General features: G+C 41.4%; 1 protein-coding gene across 2 annotated transcripts in view; it reads right to left on the reverse strand.

Moving 5' to 3' along the window:
* Positions 1–215: 215 nt before the first annotated feature.
* The window catches only part of LOC106604958 (AF4/FMR2 family member 2), a 179,281-nt gene continuing 160,384 nt past the window's right edge, over positions 216–19,112 (reverse strand). For both annotated transcript variants that reach the window (XM_014200135.3, XM_082975226.1), the window contains 11 exons: positions 16,932–18,056; positions 16,429–16,544; positions 13,503–13,779; positions 12,868–13,004; positions 12,435–12,498; positions 11,210–11,346; positions 10,731–10,802; positions 9,250–9,343; positions 8,856–8,896; positions 7,164–7,393; positions 216–6,118 (listed from right to left, as the gene is read on the reverse strand). In XM_014200135.3, coding sequence (XP_014055610.3) covers positions 5,997–6,118; positions 7,164–7,393; positions 8,856–8,896; positions 9,250–9,343; positions 10,731–10,802; positions 11,210–11,346; positions 12,435–12,498; positions 12,868–13,004; positions 13,503–13,779; positions 16,429–16,544; positions 16,932–18,056 — 2,415 coding nt within the window. In that variant the 3' untranslated portion in view covers positions 216–5,996. The remainder of the gene's footprint in view (positions 6,119–7,163; positions 7,394–8,855; positions 8,897–9,249; positions 9,344–10,730; positions 10,803–11,209; positions 11,347–12,434; positions 12,499–12,867; positions 13,005–13,502; positions 13,780–16,428; positions 16,545–16,931; positions 18,057–19,112) is intronic.

The raw sequence follows: 19,112 nt of genomic DNA on the forward strand, positions 1-19,112 counted from the left end.
ATTTTTATTGTAATATTACAATTCTAAGGAGACTAATGGTATTCTCACAAGTCATTAAACGAAGGGATGCAATCATTAAAACGAGATGCCAACGAATCATGATTTTACTCAAGGAAACTCTGATGTAATGTGCATTCCCCAATTAAATTCATCAGATACTTGATAATGGTATAATCAGAACAGTGATTGGAAATGAAATAACAGGAGAGGAACAATTTCACCGGTTCATACCATTTTTATTCCATTTTTTCAGACATTAAACATTTAAAAACAACATAACTATCATTTAAATGTTTGATCATTACATAAAACAATTTTATTATAAAATACAATAGGCAAAAATAATAATAAAAAATGGCAGAACTTGTGCAACACATTTGAAATACAAAGCTAACCAGGCAGGAAGTTTCTTTGATACATAACGCATTTTTAATGAATCCTTATAACTATACGTTAATAAATCCATAGCATAACAGTTACCCTGCTCTGTACAAAAAATAACAAACTAAAAACTACAGCATGCCTGAACTAAGACAACTTCTGTCTTTGAATTTTCTGTTTACAACATTGTCCATCTTTAAACTGTTGACAAAACGTCAGTGAGAGAAAATACAACATTGTCCATCTTTAAACTGTCGACAAAACGTCAGTGAGAGAAAAGGCTATTTACTTGGAATGGTAACCCTGTTCTTCCCTGATGTCTGACCAACATCGTACATCGTTTAGGGAATAGGTAGCATTTAAGTATTATATAAAGCTTGAGCCTTGAGGAACAGTATGTCATTGGGCTAATTTATGGATATCCACATTGCTAACTGTTTTATAAATTAATTGCTTTTAGAACACTGTGAAGGATTTATATTAATGTAACAATGCTGCATTTCACAGTTAAAATGGATCTGACTGAAATGTTGCCAGAACTGACAGTGATTGTTCCATATCTGAAAAACATGTTGGTTAAAGTAATTGAGCAGTTTTATCTCTAAGGCTTGAACATAGGGAACTGATCTTTGGGAAATCGCTCTACTTTTCACAATAAATTTGTCCATCTGCAACATCACAACGTTACAGAATTTCAATAATACTTTCAGAAATACAATTGTATCAAAAGCACATGATTTTTCTTCAAATGTCTATCCCATTTGGTTAATAAATGGCTGTAAATTGTAGTTCATCTATTTAAGCAAGTAGGAAGCACAGCCATGATAAGTAAATGCCTTTTTTCTGTTGTTGACTGAAACTGTACATTAGTTTATATAATCTTGTTGTCTCTCTTTGCAAAATGAAGTGGAGGAGGTTACAGAGAAATGACACTCCAGGTGACATTGGAATGACTGAAACGCCAAGGTCACACAGGACAGACTACCAAAAGATCATAGGTTAAGGGGTGGTAATATGTCACTGGTCAGCAATACACTCATGTCAAGGCAATGGATTTCCAATGCATTTTTGTCAGCTTTGGGCAGTCAAAAATAAGTAATATATATTCCATATGGTACAATCCTTTACACCGGAGGACATAAACCATAAAGCACCTCATCATTCTATACAGATATAAACAGCAAAGGGATCTATGGATAACTGTTCTTCATTTTCCCTAACGCATGTCTGCTACTGCTTTAAGACACCAACAAGCTGAATGAAGGGTTTGACATATAGTTGAATGAAGCTACATATACCAACTGTTGACTTCAATTTGCATAACCACCACTTCTGATGACCGAAGGTCAACATGCACTATTGTTAGTGACACCAAGTGACTGGCAATGGTTTGCTGTCACAGACACAAGCCATTTAGATTACAAACCAATTACACTAAATTATTCTGCTAATAGGTATGTTCATGTGTTATGAGAACCCAGTCCAAGTTGTATCAGTCATATTAAATATGACACAATAATCACTGAATATGAATCAACATTGAGTCATACGGTCGTTAATTGACTAACATGGTGCGGTGCATTGTGTTAACTAAGTGTTATTTACAGTGCTTCATTTGCAGAGCGATCAGAATGCTTCCAGCTGGGACAATGTTAAAGGAAAACTCCACCCAAAAACGTGATGCAAAGCGTGTTATACCGGCTGTAAAACTGTATTTTTAAAGTTATATATCTTTAAAAAACTTGATTGCTGACAAGCAAAACCTTTTGGGACTATATCAACAATGTACTATTGAAACAAATACCAAAAGATAGTTTTTGTGTGGAATTTTCCTTTAATTGGAGATAATTGTTCCCAATACTTGTTTTCAATGTAGTGGAACAATTGAACAAGAGATAACAAAAACACCAAAATGACAGACTTCAGCCAAGCTATAAGGCTTGGTGTTGTACTCACTCACTCCAGGAAAAAAAGCAGGTTTAAAAAAAAGAAGAAATTATGATTAAGAACATGATAAATATACAACAATTTGTAACACAATAATATTGTGTTGATAGTCTGTCAGATTTCTTCTAGGTATAATAATAATAATAATAATGAGTTTGATAGCAGAAATGGTTGGTTTTGACTCCCACTGTGCTGACATCCCTCCTTGTCTCTGCCTTAGATGAGCCTGATTTGTTTGCATTGGATCTAATCGCAGTGAACCTAGGAAAACATCCTTTGAACATTAACACTGCATGAGGGCCTAACTCTTATTGATTCTGCTTTTAAGTAGCGCCTGATTGTAATAAATACTGTTCAGGCTTTAAACTGAGAAGACGCAGAAGGTGAGCTGCACTTCATACTGTACCTCTCTAGCTAGTATAGTTTACATATTTTTGTTTACTCTGCAATGCGTCAAAGATTTGTATGCTATTTTCAATAAAATTCTCTAGAAGTATTCATTTTAAAATGAAAATTCCTGTATTCATAAATCTATCTAGGAAATATCAACATTTGTAGCAGCAATATAAAAACAAGCCAATTAGGGACTCATTTAATGAGTAGTAATTCCTTCCTGATATGTTATCATCATCACCTGGTTTTACCAAACAAAGGACTAGGTCACACCATAAATTGGCTTGTAACACTGCCAGTCCAGATGGCACCTCATTCAACGTTTCACGATTTCCTTGTTTTAGACATAAACCGTAGATTTAAAACAAAAACTGATTCTGTTCTCCCTGGTAGGCATAAGCCAATTTGATTCAGCCTTTCCTCATTGTGGAATGAATGCAAAACATTAGCTGCTCCTCTTCGGTGCCAGACTGGGGCTGAGTATGGAGCTGGTTGTTTATATCAGATGATGGATGAGAGAGAGTGAGAGAGAGAGAGAGAGGAGAGAGGAAAGAGAGAGAGAGAGAACAGAGTGCCAGTGCTGCTTGGTGCTGTTGACTAGCTGCCAAAGGGCCACAGATTTCCCTGACAGAATGGCCTGTCTCTAGCGTGAATAGGAACAGCTGGGAAAAGCCACTGGAAGTGTACAAACTGCTTCCCTCATAGGGGCAAAGACAGTTGGCTAATTTGGACTGGAGGAGAAAATGTGATCATTTGCATAAAAAATTATGCACATGCTTCATTTTCCCTCAACTCAACATTGACTGATAGTTATGAGATTATTATCACAAGTTGTTGCAAAAGGCAAAATGAAAAATGCACTTCAGATACAGTACAAAGAAAGTTTAAGTTGTTAGGTTCGCTTTCATATTTCTCAATTCATTTAGTTACATTAAGACTGGTGTAGATATTGCTATTACCATATGGTGTGGCATCCTACAGCTTTAAAATAGATTTGGAATTGAATAAGCACTGTTTTTGAGGTTACAATAGAATGTAGGCTACAACACTGTTCCATAAAACAACACTGAATGACATTAAATCTAAATAAGACAGTTAATGGATCAACATCAAATTATTTTTGTTTTATCAATAATTTGTTCAGTCTTTTCTTGTGACATTCCAAAACACTTAATTGGGCCTAAAATCAAGTGATAAAAACTCCAAACATCGTTCTAAATGCCAGAAACACTGAACGTGAATTAAGTGCATTTGTCTTTTGATTCTGCTCTTGTTCTAAGTAACAAGATAATTAACACAATTACCGCTATTATCCAGCTATTGCTGTAAATGTGTTGGAGTGTTAATCTATTGATTCTAGGTGATCACAGTAAGTCACATTAAGCATTTACATGTTCAAGCGTTTCTGAATATCCTGTTCAGTATCCTCTAAACATCAACTGAGTTAAAAATTTGATACATGTCACACATTTGCAATTTTAAAGCCAAACTTGGTATCATACTTGCCAGTAAAAAGTACATGAATAAATTGTGGTTTTATGAAAAAATCTAATATACCAATATGGTATGGAAAAATCATTTAGATTCATTCTTGTTCTTCAATATAGACTCTTAATAATTTTCACCGGATACGGAGGCACTTTGTTTTATCATAGTGAAAATCATATTTCACACATAGCCATGGAGATATGGTCTACTGAAACACACTGTATGGACTGTGCTATAGAGAGAAAGATTTGGAATTGACACCCAGCAAAGGAGAATCCATCCCCAAATCATCTCTGCACAGTGCAACACACACACTTCGCTTCAGTTCATTCTCTCACATCACATCCAAATAAAAACAAACAACAAACCAACCATCAAACTTCCTCCTTAGGAAAACTGCCTGTATCTCATATAGATGGCATACAGTATGTCCATCAAGCCAAGTTTAAATCTAGGATGATCAAATGTACAACTATGCACATAACACGTAAGAAGTGTTACTATGGATTATGCTTTAAAACTCTACACCTCTCTGTGGACATGCACAACTGAACCAACATTTAATATCAAAAGAGTTGCGATATACAACACAGCAGTTATTGTAGACATCGAAAAGACAATGTAAAGGTCCTCTGTAGCGTTACTGGACTCATTGTGGCGTACACTGTTTGTGGTGGTGCTGTAACAGTGATTATACGATTCATATTAATTTAAACACAGTCTCAGGTGGTGCATCACTTTATGTCTTCCCCGTTCCCTTAGACCCATGGAAAATCAGTGCTGCTTTGGAATAAATCCGGCCTCTTATTACTGTAGGTACAAAAATGACATCGACCCAACAAAAAACACATAGACACCACCAACCTCTAGGGCTAAAAGACACGATCCATATCAGTTGTTATCAGATCTGCTGTAGTTGACTACATTACTATGCAAATCCCCCCACAATTAGAGAAATTGCTTGACGTGGCAGATTGAATTCGATGATTTGTTGTTCATTTCCAATGTGCAACAAGTCATGGAATTATTTCAAACTATTTGTTGTTCCACTGGGACTTATGGGTAGACATTGACGAACTGTTGCTGTATTTATTATCTGATGTGAGACTGAGGTTTGATGGATCATAAATAAACACCACTATCAGATTGTAGTAAAGAGAGACTTTTCCAACCTACTTCTGTTGGCCAGTTCATCAAGCTATTGACAAAAACAAAACAATAAAAGAGTTGATACCACTTGTAACTTCATGAGAAATCTGCCTGTTGGAATGGAGGTGTGAACTGTGAACAACGCTCCAGGTGTTCTGAGAGGGCCTTAGTGGTGATCAAAACAACAACAGGGAAATCACATGGCTCGGTCTGGCAGAAAACAACCAAAACAACCACCATACTTCTCCACACAGATCCTTCTCTTCTATTGGCATGCTTTGGAGACAATCCCCAGGTCTTAGGCGGGACTGTCCTTCCATTCACTTTGGGGTTTGGATTTCACTATTTTCTTTCCACATCCAACAGAAATGTCAACTTTGTATTGAGGGAGCAGAGAGACAGACTGTGCAGTAGAGCTGATGATGACCTCATCATGATGACCTCTGACCACAGAGAGTTGACAGTCAGTGGGGCTTTCTGGCTGGCAGAGTGTGGTGGGGGCCCTTGGGGCTGGAGTCAGATGGCTGGAGACTGGGGGTTGCTGGGGATGCTGGCTGGTAGAGGTAGTGATGGATGTGTGAGACAGACAGACAGACAGACATACAGTGGCAGACAGTTCAGTTCTAGTTCCAGCAGCACTATAACATGTGGGCCTCTATCCGTAGCCAGTGCAGTCCTTGGCGTATGTAGCGCACCAGTTCTGTCATGCTGCTGTGTTGGCTCAACGGTTCCATCGTCGAGTCCAGCTCCTGAAAGAACTCTGTAGAAGGAAAGGAAGGGGAAAGAGGGTGAATGAAAGTGAGAGTGAGTGAGGGTGTGTGTGTGTGTGTGTGTGTGTGTGTGTGTGTGTGTGTGTGTGTGTGTGTGTGTGTGTGTGTGTGTGTGTGTGTGTGTGTGTGTGTGTGTGTGTAAGACAAAGACTGACAAGTGTAATAGCATAATGAAGGCTCACATTTATGCAGTCTGTTGTCCATTCCTCTCTTTCCCCTTAATAAACAGTGAGTGACTGAGTCCTGGAATGGCTCAATCCTAAAAGTAACAGCTCTGGTGATCAGTAATTTGCTGAAAGGCCCACCTAGGCTTTATGGTGTCATAACTGCCAATTCCTGTCTCATTTCCACCAAAGACACCATCCAACAGACTCTAATTGAGCCCGTTATGAGTGTCGACAGAGAGGAGGAGAGGGTCAGATCAACTTCTAATGGGGTACTTCTGAGGCTGCGAGAGAGAGAGAGAGCTCTCGCCTCACACAACCACATAACATGTCGCTTTAATCAGCTAGGCTCAGATAACGGATGGGAAATGACAGAGACACGACATGTCAAACCCTCCATGCACACAGTCAGAGGGGGGTGTCCTCAACATCTCTGGTGGTCTCTCTCTCTCTACATTCACTCACTGATGACAGTAAATGTAAAGGGTTCATCTATTCTCCACATCTAATACAAAATAATGCAGAATACATTAGTACATAAAGAGACCATCCTGAGGGTGATAAAAGGATCTGGCTGGCCTTGGTTCCTAACAGTTAGGAATAATTAGTCATTTATAATGACTGTGTACAATGAAAAAAGGTTGAGCATGAATGGAGATGCATGTAATTAAGAAAAATATAGGATAGCATATCAAAAGTGAGGTCACTGTTGTATGAAACTATTACTGATACATCCGCTACAATTACAACAGTACAATTTATGCTACTACTATACACAATCTGCCATTGCTGCTAATACTACAGCTCCAATCCAAACATCCTGTTCTAGAACAGAGAGAAGCTGTTTTGTGTTGTGTCCAGTCTCTAGTACCTTGGCTCTCTGTGGCGAGCTTCTCTGCCGTGTCCCAGTGCTCGTAGCTGCGGAGGATGTTGTTGGTGATGTTGACGTGGCTAGCGGCCATATGATGGATGCGCTGGGGGATGGCCACATTGCTGGAGGCACCGGAGGGACAGGAGCCCGCAAGGCCAGGGCCCGTACTGCTGCTCACCGAACTGACTGGGGAGGGACTCAGAGACAGGGGCGACGGGGTGCCTGTGCTCCTGGGAAGGCAGAGAGACAATACAGGGGTCAGGGGTTAGAGGTGAAAGTTCAGGGCACCACCACAGAGATAATACTGTACTGTACAACCAATGGACACCAGGGTTAAGTTTAAGGCCCATGCTTTTTGAAATCCTTAAAATGGCTACTTACAGAAACTAAGAAAAAAGATAGTGGAGACATTGATAATCTATGGCAGCTTCACAAATACTATTCCTCATACTGGCTTGTATTGTTTAGGACACTATCAACTCAGGTATTACATACTCATACTGTATATACAGGGAGTAACGTGAATTATATCTACAGGGAGTAACGTGAGATCACAATGAGGACATTTCCCCTTTGAGAGGTTTTTCCCTTCTTAGCTTTCTGACCCAGGGAGACTGATCAGGGAGATTTGAACTGGGTAGGTTTAGATTTAGCCAATACATGTTATTTCGTCAGGCTTAACCACTCTTCGTCAGGCTTTATCACTAATGCTGATTTGAACTGTATGAACGGCAAACTGGGGCTTTTCTCAGCTTGACAATCACAGCTTGATTTTCTGTCAGCCTGCTTCAGCCATCAATCAGAGGACATATTTATCAGTCTTTTAGTGCCAAACCCAAACAATCAGGCTCCAGGTCCTGTAATTCAGCACTAAATTGAAAGGCGCTCGCCCCGTGAAGTTAAATTATGTTCCCTGTCAACAGCTTGCCTCTCTCGGCTCCCTCTCTAGCAGGTTGAGTCTTTTCCTCAAATAAATAAACCCTTGAGGAAAAAAAAGAAAATAAGGGGAAAAAAGATTCATGATTGTCAAGGACAGAACAAACAAACTGTGGGAAAGGAGGCCAGAGCATAGTGGAATCTAATGTTGATTACAGTTGCAGCAGGTAGCGGAGCTAACCCAAGCGGATTAAGAAGGCCAGTTTGTGGCTAATGTGACCATGGTGAACTGGAGGCGACTGCAGGAGTCCTAGGAGCCAGTAGGATCTGAGGCTAATTGCTTCTGACAGCTCATCTCACAGCAGAACAGCAGGGCCGGTCAGTGCTGTGGCTGAGGGCTAGATCCCAGCCCTGGAAAAGACAGGCTAAAGGAGCTCACAGTCACACAGAGGATGGCTCACCGCCAACTCCCAGACACACTGACGAGCCCCACGGTAGCACCATGGTAAGCTACGAACCCAAACCCAAACGCACAGGGTGGATCAGCTAGGTTCAGTTGCCATGGAGCATCCAGAAAAACAGTGAAGCAGTGCGCTCATCTCATGCCACCAGTGTGATATGCTAGAAGCTGGAAGTCACAGTAACAGAGGCTCTGTCTGTCGTGGCCATTGTCTGAACAAAGCAGTCACCATCTGAGAGGATTAGCTTGTTGCTTGGCCAGGAGTAGGCATATACATTGTTCTGTTCTGGGAAAGATCTCATATAAAGAAAGGATTGTGATGCAACATGAGATGACTGAGGTGAAATGTTACTCACTTTCCATTGGCTCCCCATGGCGAAGGTGCTTGGGAACTTTTCTGGAATGGAAGAGGTTTGTGAGAACATGATATTTTGCAGCTCTACAATAAAAACATATTGCATAGCTTAGAAAATGTATTAATGCAACTCAAAAAGCTCCTCTAGAATAATATGCAACATAATTAATTAAAACAGGCTTAAACACAAACAATGTATGTAGATCATTGATACAATTAATTTGAACACTAATTGGAAAAAAATGTATGGCTTTTAATAACCAACATGCAGAACTAATGAGTATACACAACTCAACACAAATATATATTACATTTAGAAATCTTAATTGGCTTTACGTGTTCTACTGTCCCTCTTCTACTCATAGATGTTAGAATTAGAAGTTAGAGTTAGTTACCTTGAAATACTCCATTAGTGAACGGGAATACTTTACTGCATGGTCCTTCTTCAATTTGAACATTCTTAAGTACAGGAGGGATAAACAGCGATTGCTATGGAGTTAAGAAAATAATAACATTAACATGAAATACTGGATCTTATACCGTGTATCTAGCATTGACAACATTACATATATTTGTATTACTTATGAACATTAAGCATTCAACACAAGAAGATAATAAAATAATAACAATAAGGAAAAAGTGTTTTCTAACTAATTAACTTTGCATATTCATGATGCATGACTAAATTATCTTGTTGTCATCAAACTCTATCTCTCTAATAGCTTGAAAATAAAGGCTAGAAAACAGAGGCTGCAGCCTAGTAATCAGATCCCAGTAGCTTCCCTGCCAGGGACCTTTGGTCTGCAGATCCAGCCTCAGTGCCATGGGGGGGGGGGGGGGGGGCTGACCTTTCAACAGTGTGCTGCTCGCCAGACACCAGATGCTTTGGACATATGCACCACCCCATGACATGACACTAACACTCAGGCATTAATAAGCCATCACTGCAGTACACTGCTTCCTTGTTTCCCTGATTCTAAACCACATCAGTATGTACAATAGGTACACGCTCGCACACACACACATGCTCATACGCACACACGCTCATACGCACACAAGCACGCACACACACTTTGCCCTCTAAAACAGATTATAAATGGATGGATCATGTCAGCCAGTGTCAAATATTTGAAAATAATCCCTAATGATGTCTGAACGGTGTACTAACAGGAAATATGACCTGGGAATCTCACTCCTACGCTCATCACTGTCTACACTGCTAAGACTGAGAGTCTAACCATAACATTCTAACCATAACATTCTAACCATAACATTCTGCTAAGATTATACAATCCATATGACAGGCAGCATATAGTTTCCCTTCATCTCCCCTGTAGCAGTGTGGGGAACTGTATATGTTTATAGTCTGCTGCCTGCCGCCAGGAAATCTTTCATTATCCCTTAATAGCTTAATGAAATACAAGAATAATGATCCACTTTAAGCTGATTAAGTGCTTTAGCAGTGTTTTAAAGCTCCCTTCAATATCCATCCGATTGTCGGGGAGTGATGGCTGAGTGGAGATTTAAATTGTGTTTGAGTGAAGCGGCGGATTGAGCATCTAACGGGTTTGGAAGCCGCCTGGATTTTCTGAAATCAACCCAAATGCCCACACAGGCTAGAGTTTGTAGTCCGTCATCACATCCATCAGTGCAATGTTTGGTCTCCTTCAACCACCATTCAGTCATCAGACACACACACACACACACACACACACACACACACACCACACACACACACACACACACACACACACACACACACACACACACACACACACACACACACACACACACACACACACACACACACACACACACACACACACACACACAGAGGTTTCACATCTGGACACAGCAGAGCGAAAAGAAAACTCACCACAACACAGCTAATTTCTTCTCGGCTACAGTTGCTGAGTGACTTGTAAAGTTCTTTAACCTCATGGCATACCTTTAAAAGCAGAACAGACAAAAACATAGATCATATTCAAATATTCTTCCTTTTCAGAATTCATTCATTTCAATTCAAATAACAAAAAAAGAGCATGACTCAATATCCATAAAGCCAGGGGACGTTCCATAGAACGACCAGCCTTGTGTCATTTTCTGTGTCTAATAGTTTTTGAAGAAAAGATTTCAATCAGCCATGCATGAATCCCTGGGTAGAATGATGAGCTACAAGGTCCATCTATTTTCATTTTCCCTGCCATTAATAAAATGAGGGCTGCTAATTGCCTTGACTTGTGGGGTAGACTGGATTAGCGCTGGACATAATGATGCTCATTTTCACTGAGGGCAGGTGGGGATACCTGGCCTGAGCAGGATGGGAGGGAGGGGCACATTGGTGGTGACACAGACCTGATGAGTTCAACCGTCTCAGAGTACATAGTGTATGGAGACTTGGCCTCCAGCGGATCCCGCTCCATGGCGTTGCCACACTCGATGAACGACAGCGCCCCATCAGCGTAGTTAATGGCTTTGCCAAACTTCTCCATCTGTGAAGAAACAATGGAACCATTGAATAAGATCAGCATTAAGTTCACAACACTACACGGCCACAAAATATTCTCCTCATTTTGAATCATTTTCCAAAGCTTCAAAGCTCTTGTGAAAACAGATAATAAGCAGATTTAATCAGAAGGAAAAATAACAATGTCACATTAATGTTCGGGGAACATTCTTTTGATATTTTTCTGTTTTCTGGAGAAAAAAGTATATATATGCCCACGGAGCCAAAATACAAACCCAAAGTGCAGACAACAAATAATAGGCATATGACTCATAAATGCACATGAGTGTAAAATAAAATAGATTTACACACCACTCTCCACTGAAAGCACCTCTCAAGCAGGTTCTATCCATTTTAAGTAAGCCCCTTTTACCACATACCGACCGGGCTGGTGGAAGATTCATTACAGCTCAACGATTACAGTCATGTAACAAGGGCAATCAATTCCCTTCACTTTGTATTCATGGCTGGCTTTACCTCGCAGATCAGATTTATGCCCAAGTGGATGTAACTTTCGATAAAGGACAATGTCTGGGGAGATAATTGCTGGAATCCAATTATTAGGGCCATATGAGTGTGTTGGTAAATCACGCCCGTCGCCTAGGCCCAAGCCCCTCTTTGAGGACATTGAAGAGGTGTGTAAGAGCTCCTTTTGTGATAGATCACACAGCCTCACTTAGAAAAGACTACAGGTCTCAACAAGGGCTCTACGCTATCCTCTGCACACCTACTAGCATTCTTCAGCTAAGACCAGTGTCTGTCTGTTATTAAGAGCTATTCAGCAGGAATACTTATTCTCTAATAGGCTCAGTAAGAGCTGCTGCTTGCTAATGGCACGTTGGCATGTATTTGATAATGGTATTATCACACTGGTCTCGGTTGCTATTCATATTTGTGATGTCATGTGACTGACTAAAACAGAGTGTGTTTATTGCCTGGCTCAGACAAAATACAATCTAAGGAAGAAGAACAATTTAGTTTGTGTAATATATCTCTATCAAAGTAAATGCTGAATTAAATGTTTTTAATACATTTTCAGGTGCTGTTTTAAACTGTAATAAAACAGCAGCTTACCAGTGCATCTGCTTTGTGCTTTAGTTTCTTGGCTTCTTGCATGCAGTAGTCTGCGTTGTGAACTCTGTGGATAACAATTACAGTGAGACTTTGGTTAGTCTTACAGTATGTTAGAAATACAAACTGATCAGTGACAGAAAAATGTGTTTGCCACTTTGTCTAACAGTGCTGCAACTGCCTGGATTGCAGTTGTTCATGTTGTAGTTGTCCTCCACATGTTAAATGTTTCATGTTTCATTTTGAATTATACACATAGAGGAACTTAACTCTGTAATCACATCCCACAAATGCTTCAACATGCAGTGACATTTTAATCATGTTTGAGACTTAAATTAGTACATGCATCATGACATTAAAATCTGTCTGTGCATCAGGGGGAAAAAAATTGTGTTTTTGGAGTGTTTGGAGAAGTTAGTTAGTTACTCATACATACGTGTTATTGAACGTTAGCTTGGGCCTTCTAGGCTCGATGTGGTCCATGGACAGAGATGACGGGTTGGACCAAACGTCAGAATCTGACTGACCGTTGCCATGGAAACTACCAGACGGCTTGCTATGGGTATCTTCCTCCTGTGAGATGGCAGGGCCAATTAATATGATAATTAGCATCCAGCAGTAAGTCTAATAATACTGTAATGATTCATCCTGGTGATTTGGACTGCTGTTACTACGTTGTGACCGTGTATTTTTTCTGTCCTGGCTTTAAACATATTCAGCACGTGGTTTTGAAATCCCTCCAAAGGGTCATTAGATTTGCAAAAACACAGGAAATAGTGGTAGTTGCTGGAGCAAAGAAATAATCTGCAGCAACAGCCTCATCTACCAACTTCTCTACACAACAAATTATAGAAGACACATTTTATTAGCAAACGAGAGTGGATGCAAAAGTATCATACTTTAAAATAATAAACCATCCAAAAAAACAATAAACCGCAAAATTGCTCAGTAATTAATGATAGCAATACGACAGTTTTAAATAATATTTGACAATACTGTATAATAATGGCCAAGAACAACTACAGTATACATTTTTGCTAGTTTCATCATGATCAGCTTTCCCCTACTTACACTGCTTGTCTTGGAACGTGAGAAGGATTTGCTCTCTCCTTTGCTGCGGTGCTTGTGTGAGGAAGAGGAGGATGATGAGGAGAAGTGGGGCAGAGAGCAACTGAGGGTGGGTAGTAATAAGGTGCTGGTGGCGCTGCTAGCACCGCCCTCCTGGCTGAAGGAGGAACACTCGCTGGTCCTGCGCTGGCGTATAGGGGGTTCGTCGGAGAGCGGAGAAAGCAGGGGAGGCAGCAGCTCTCGCTTCTCCTCTCTCTTCCTGGGCTGTTTCCTCAGAGAGCTGAGCAAAGACACATACAGGAACATTTATGAAATGCTTATGTATGGTTTATGAAGTGTTATGAATGGTTCATGAAGTGTTATAACATCCGTATGTAGACACCCTTTAAATAAAGTGTTATCGAAAGGGACATAAAGGAAGAACATTGCTTGGCCTGCTCTCTCACTCTGTTGCTGTTATGCCATGTTATTCACTACAATACTGGAGAGGGACGGCAAGTTCTCACAGCCTTTGAAATACCAGCAAATCTCATGTCTTATGTCATCAAAGTGGTAGATGGATGAAAATAATATAGAAATTGCTTGACTGTTTAAGGCATTTGTAAAATTGGGAAGTACAGACATTATGTACAGGGTTCAAAGAAAACAGCTGGCCTTAGACAGAATATTCTGTTTGTTAGAATGGCAGATTATTTCTGTTTTTATTATAAGACTAAATCAAACGCAGCATTAGCGCTAAGGCATAGAGTCGGTACTTTCACTATCAGTAGTTGGGTTTTATCGTAGAAGGTTATGGTGGTAACGCATTTTAGAGACTTCAATTACAATAAAAACAGAACATGAGTAGATCAATGATATTTAATATAACTTCAACATATAACTTTCACTTGGTTTTGGGTAAAAAAAAAAGGTATAAAACCATAGAACTGTTTCACTTTTTTCCCAGTGCCTCTGACCCTCTAAGGATGCAGCCCAGAAATAGGCCTACAAATAGCCCTGTAGTGCACTGACGGGTCAAAATATTGATTGATCAGGCAGTGAAAAGGCAGTTTGTTATGACAGAAAGCACTTTTGCTTAGATTTACAGTCCTTCTAATATCCACTCCTGCTCCAGGAGCCTGGCCCCTCACAGGGGAACACAGCAGACTGCAGTCTGTATCCAGGTGGGTTCTCTCGGTATAGCTGTGTGTGCCCACATGGGGCTTCTGTTAACAATAGTGTTCTCTATGTTAACAGATAAGAGGCAGGTGGAGAAGTTGCCTTGAATACTTTCCCTTCCTCAAAGTCAATAAGGACTTTAAAAACCACCAAGGACGTACAGTAGTAGCGAGAAACCTCGCCTCCCGCTGCTACTATATTTCTCACATTGTTTGCAACAATAGATTATTTCGCCTCCCTTTCCCTAAACTCATGGGGATTTGATATACGAGAAAAAAATGCTTAGCTAGCACAAGAGCGCCTAAAGCACTAACAGGGAAAACGCAGTCAGAAAACCTAATTAGGATTATGTTCCTCAGGTTATTTTTGAACAGCAGCATTTTGTCTTGTTTTATGGGCCTGAAAATGAGCAGAATCCCGGTCGGTCCGTTTACGGCATTAATAAAAAGCATCTTTACTCTCCAATCTGAGCAAAGATGCTTTTTATTAATGCCATAAATGGACTGACCGGGGTTCTGCTCATTTTGAGGCCAATCTGATTAAAAGGGTGAAGATTTGCTTTGAGGCTGTCTAAATTTGGCTGATTTAAAGGCTACTAGGCAGGTCATATTTCAGCCCAGACCAAAGGGTTCAGCATTTCTGCACTAGATACCCGTGCCAGCTCATATATCATAGCTCAGGTAATCATATTAAAGATATGTGTAGTGATTAGTGGTAAAGCTCAGTGGACACTCCGTCCTCCGGACTCATTCTGCTCAACCCTCTGACCCTTGTCACCAGCGTCCCTTCATCGAGCAGTAGGTCTCTGCAGCGCTAATTGAATATCTAAAATTAGCATTAGCTCTCTTGTCAGTGTCACGTTACCTTAATGCTGTAGGACACAGGACACCGCAGAGAGAGCTAGCAATAGCTAAAGATAAATGTGTAGGGGAGCAACCTCACTTCTCCTGTATGTCCCAGCCTGCTCTCTGAGGAGGATCTACACTGGTTGGACCTTGACTGAGGATGTAGCCTTTCACAACACATACAGTACTACCATACACGTAGGAAATATAATAGCCTGTAATTACACTGTGGCAGTGGTGTAAAGTACTTAAGTAAAAAATACTTTAAAGTACTACTTAAGTCTTTTTTGGGGGTATCTGTACTTTATTTTACTTTTTATATTTTTGACTACTTTTACTTTTACTTCACTACATTCCTAAAGAAATGTATGTACTTTTCACTCCATGCATTTTCCCTGACACCCAAAAGTGTCTTCTTAGCAGGACAGGAAAATGGTCCAATTCACGCACTTATCAAAAGAACATCCCTGGTCATCCCTACAGCCTCTGATCTGGTGGACTCACAAAACACAAATGCTTCATTTGTAAATGATGTCTGAGTGTTGGAGTGTGCCCCTGGCTATCTGTAAATAATACAAAAATAAGACAATTGTGCTGTTTGTTTTACTTAATATAAGCAATTTGAAATTATTGATATGTTTACTTTTACTTAAGTATATTTAAAACCAAATAATTTAGACTTAAGTAGTATTTTACCAGGTGACTTTCACTTGTACTTGAGTCATGTTCTATTTAAGGTATCTTCACTTTTACTCAAGTATGACAATTGGGTACTTTTTCCTCCACTGCACTGCGGACACCCATAATGACTATGTACATCCCTCTAAACACTTACATAACACAATGCTCTACACATTCCTTTTCTCATCCAGTAACCATAGTGATGTGTAAGTAAGAACTGCTGTGAGTGGTTCGCCAACACTTACTCTTTTGTGCTAATGTTCTTGTGGTTGTGTATTGGTGAGATGCATGGGGGAAGAAGCAAGGAGTCTTTCTCCAACCGTAACTTCTTGCTTCCGCCGACAGCGTCACAATGGTCCATCTGAGGAACACACAAACAAACAGCTCAGTCAGCATTGAAAGGGAAAGGGGGATACCTAGTCAGAATGCATTCAACTGAAATGTGTCTTCCGCATTTAACCCAACACCTCTGAATCTGAGAGGTGCGGGGGGCTGCCATAATCGACATCCAAGTTTTCGGAGCTCGGGGAACAGTGGGTTAACTGCCTTGCTCAGGGGCAGAACGACAGATGTTCACCTTGTCAGCTCAGGGATTCGATCCAGCAACCTTTTGGTTACCGGCCCAAATTGAACATACTACTAACACGTTTCTCACTGCTCCTCCATTGACACACTAACCATTATCCTATAAACCAATACCAGCCAGTACCAATAGAGAAAAAAAGAGTGAGAAAGATTCTGTGCTTGCCTTGTGTTTCCTCTTGGCCTTGCTAGGTGGTTTCTCAACAGGGGTAGACTGAAGACTGGCGGGGGACTGTCGTCTGTGCTTAATTCTGGGTTCACGTGGTTCCCGGGGCTCAACTTTCACAGAAGGGGGCTCAGGGGGGTCCTGCCCTGGAACCCTAGACAGGAAGCTCAGCTCAATCTTCACCCACAGTGACTTGATGTCCTCAAAGTCCCTGAGAGGGGACAGCAGTTTGTTCTGGACGATGGGGACGGAGGAGAAGAGGGGGTCCCCTAGGAGGTCCACGGCCCCAGGGTCTGGGATGGATATGGAAGAGCTGCAGGTGCTGGTAAGGCTACTGACAGTCAGGATATTGCTGTTGCAGTCCTTGGCTGCTTTGAGAGTCTGCAGACTGCTGGGTCCTGGACAGGGAGGGTTATGGATCTTGATCAGCTCCTCTGGTTCAGAGTGGCACTCAGATGACGAAGACTCTGTCTCAATGAACTCCTTGGATTTGGGGATGATCTTGCTGGGCCCCCTGTGCTTCTTCTTTTCCAGGACTGGGGCCAGGGGAGGAGGAGCTGGAGTAATTGTAGTGGTAGTGGTGGTGCGAGGCTCCTTCCTAGGGGCAGTCTTCCCACTGGTGCTCTTGGTCCTGGACTTGGGCTGCTCCAGGAGGGATGGAGGGTCCTTCTCCTTGGGGGTAGTGCTGATGGTGGGGTTGATGGGCTTGGACCAGGAGGTGTGTTCCTCCAGGCTGGACGAGCGCTCCACTTTCTTCGGCTGTTTCTTCCCCAAGCTGCGCCTGGGTGGGGCTGGCTCCACCGCCACCACGGCTGGGGATTTGACCTTTGAACCCTTGCCCTCTGAGACTTTTGGTCCAGTCTTAGGCTTGGCCTTCTCTCTTATGGGGCTGAGGAGGGCCCGTTCCTTGGGGTCGTTTGGGGCCAGCACGGCGGTGGGGCCAGGCTTGCTCTTCCCTGGGGCCGGGCCCTGGCCCTCAGGGGCCTGTTGGCTGTGGTCAGGCTGGGAGCTGCTGAGCCCATGGCTCTCTCTCTCTGGCTGGGTATTGATAAGTGCTTTGTTGTGTGGGGTCACTTTGTTCAGCCACTTATCCAGCTGCCATTTGTTTGTTGATGGAGGTTCAGGCTGTGAGAGAAGAAAAGCAGAAAGGACAAAGAATATACAGTTAGATCCAAGTTTGGTTTGATAGTAGACTACGTAGCTTCATAAAACACTGTGTTGACTCATGAAAGTAAAATGTGATAATTCAATTGTCTCTTCAGGGTTATATTATGACACCCGCAAACCAATGACAACATTTTGTGATGAAGCGGCCATTAAAATAGGCTCTCATAAACTCATGACAGACTGAGTAGTGCTCTCCCATAATTTCCTTGTGCCATTCGGCAGTCTCTGAGTGCCATGTTTTCATCAACCATGCTATCTCACATCGTTTGTTTTCTACCATTATGCCCCTAGACAAGTATAAATCTTTCATATGAAATCATAAAGACTGTCTTGAATGATCTCCTAAATGATAGCAAATCATTCGGAAAGGAAGTGCTGGAAATGAATTGACTAAGGAATGAAGCATTAAAACCACTGAGTGTAAAGCTGGGGCTAACACACACACTCTCCAGTCTGATGCAAGCATTCATAAAATTTAATCTTCCACACTATTTCATCTGTGAAAGCCCCAGCCTTTACATCCCATCAGTTGGGGTGGTGGATTTAAGCTGTTCTGGGCAGGGGGATTTTGGAGTTAAAAGCACCTGCAGCAATACTACATTAACAATCTAACATGGCTGCTGGAAAACTCCTGGGCCCTCCTGGAACTCTTTAGTAAACCATCAGTAGAGTGCACTTTGAGAGGGAAATAGACATCCCTAAAGACAGACAGGGCCGTTTCCTGGTCCTCCTGGCTGTTCCCATTGGCTGTTCCCTGGTGGACAGGAAGTCACATGGTCTGTAGAGGGTGCCCAGATGCACTGTGGTAAATATTTACCCGGGTCAAACAGACTGCCCCTCTGTGGAATACAACTGTGCCTGGTGCTTTAGCTGCTTTAGGTGTCATGCAAGTCTCTACAGTGGAGGTCTAAACCAAGAAGGTCTGCTAGTTTAATCCTATCAAAATTATAGGGATATTAGAGTAGACGGGAAGTTTTCTCCCCTCAATCAAAATGTTGTTTTAGTGATATTAGA

Source organism: Salmo salar, chromosome 05 (genome assembly GCF_965601325.2).
Source record: "Salmo salar chromosome 05, fSalSal1, whole genome shotgun sequence".
Lineage (NCBI taxonomy): Eukaryota > Metazoa > Chordata > Actinopteri > Salmoniformes > Salmonidae > Salmo > Salmo salar.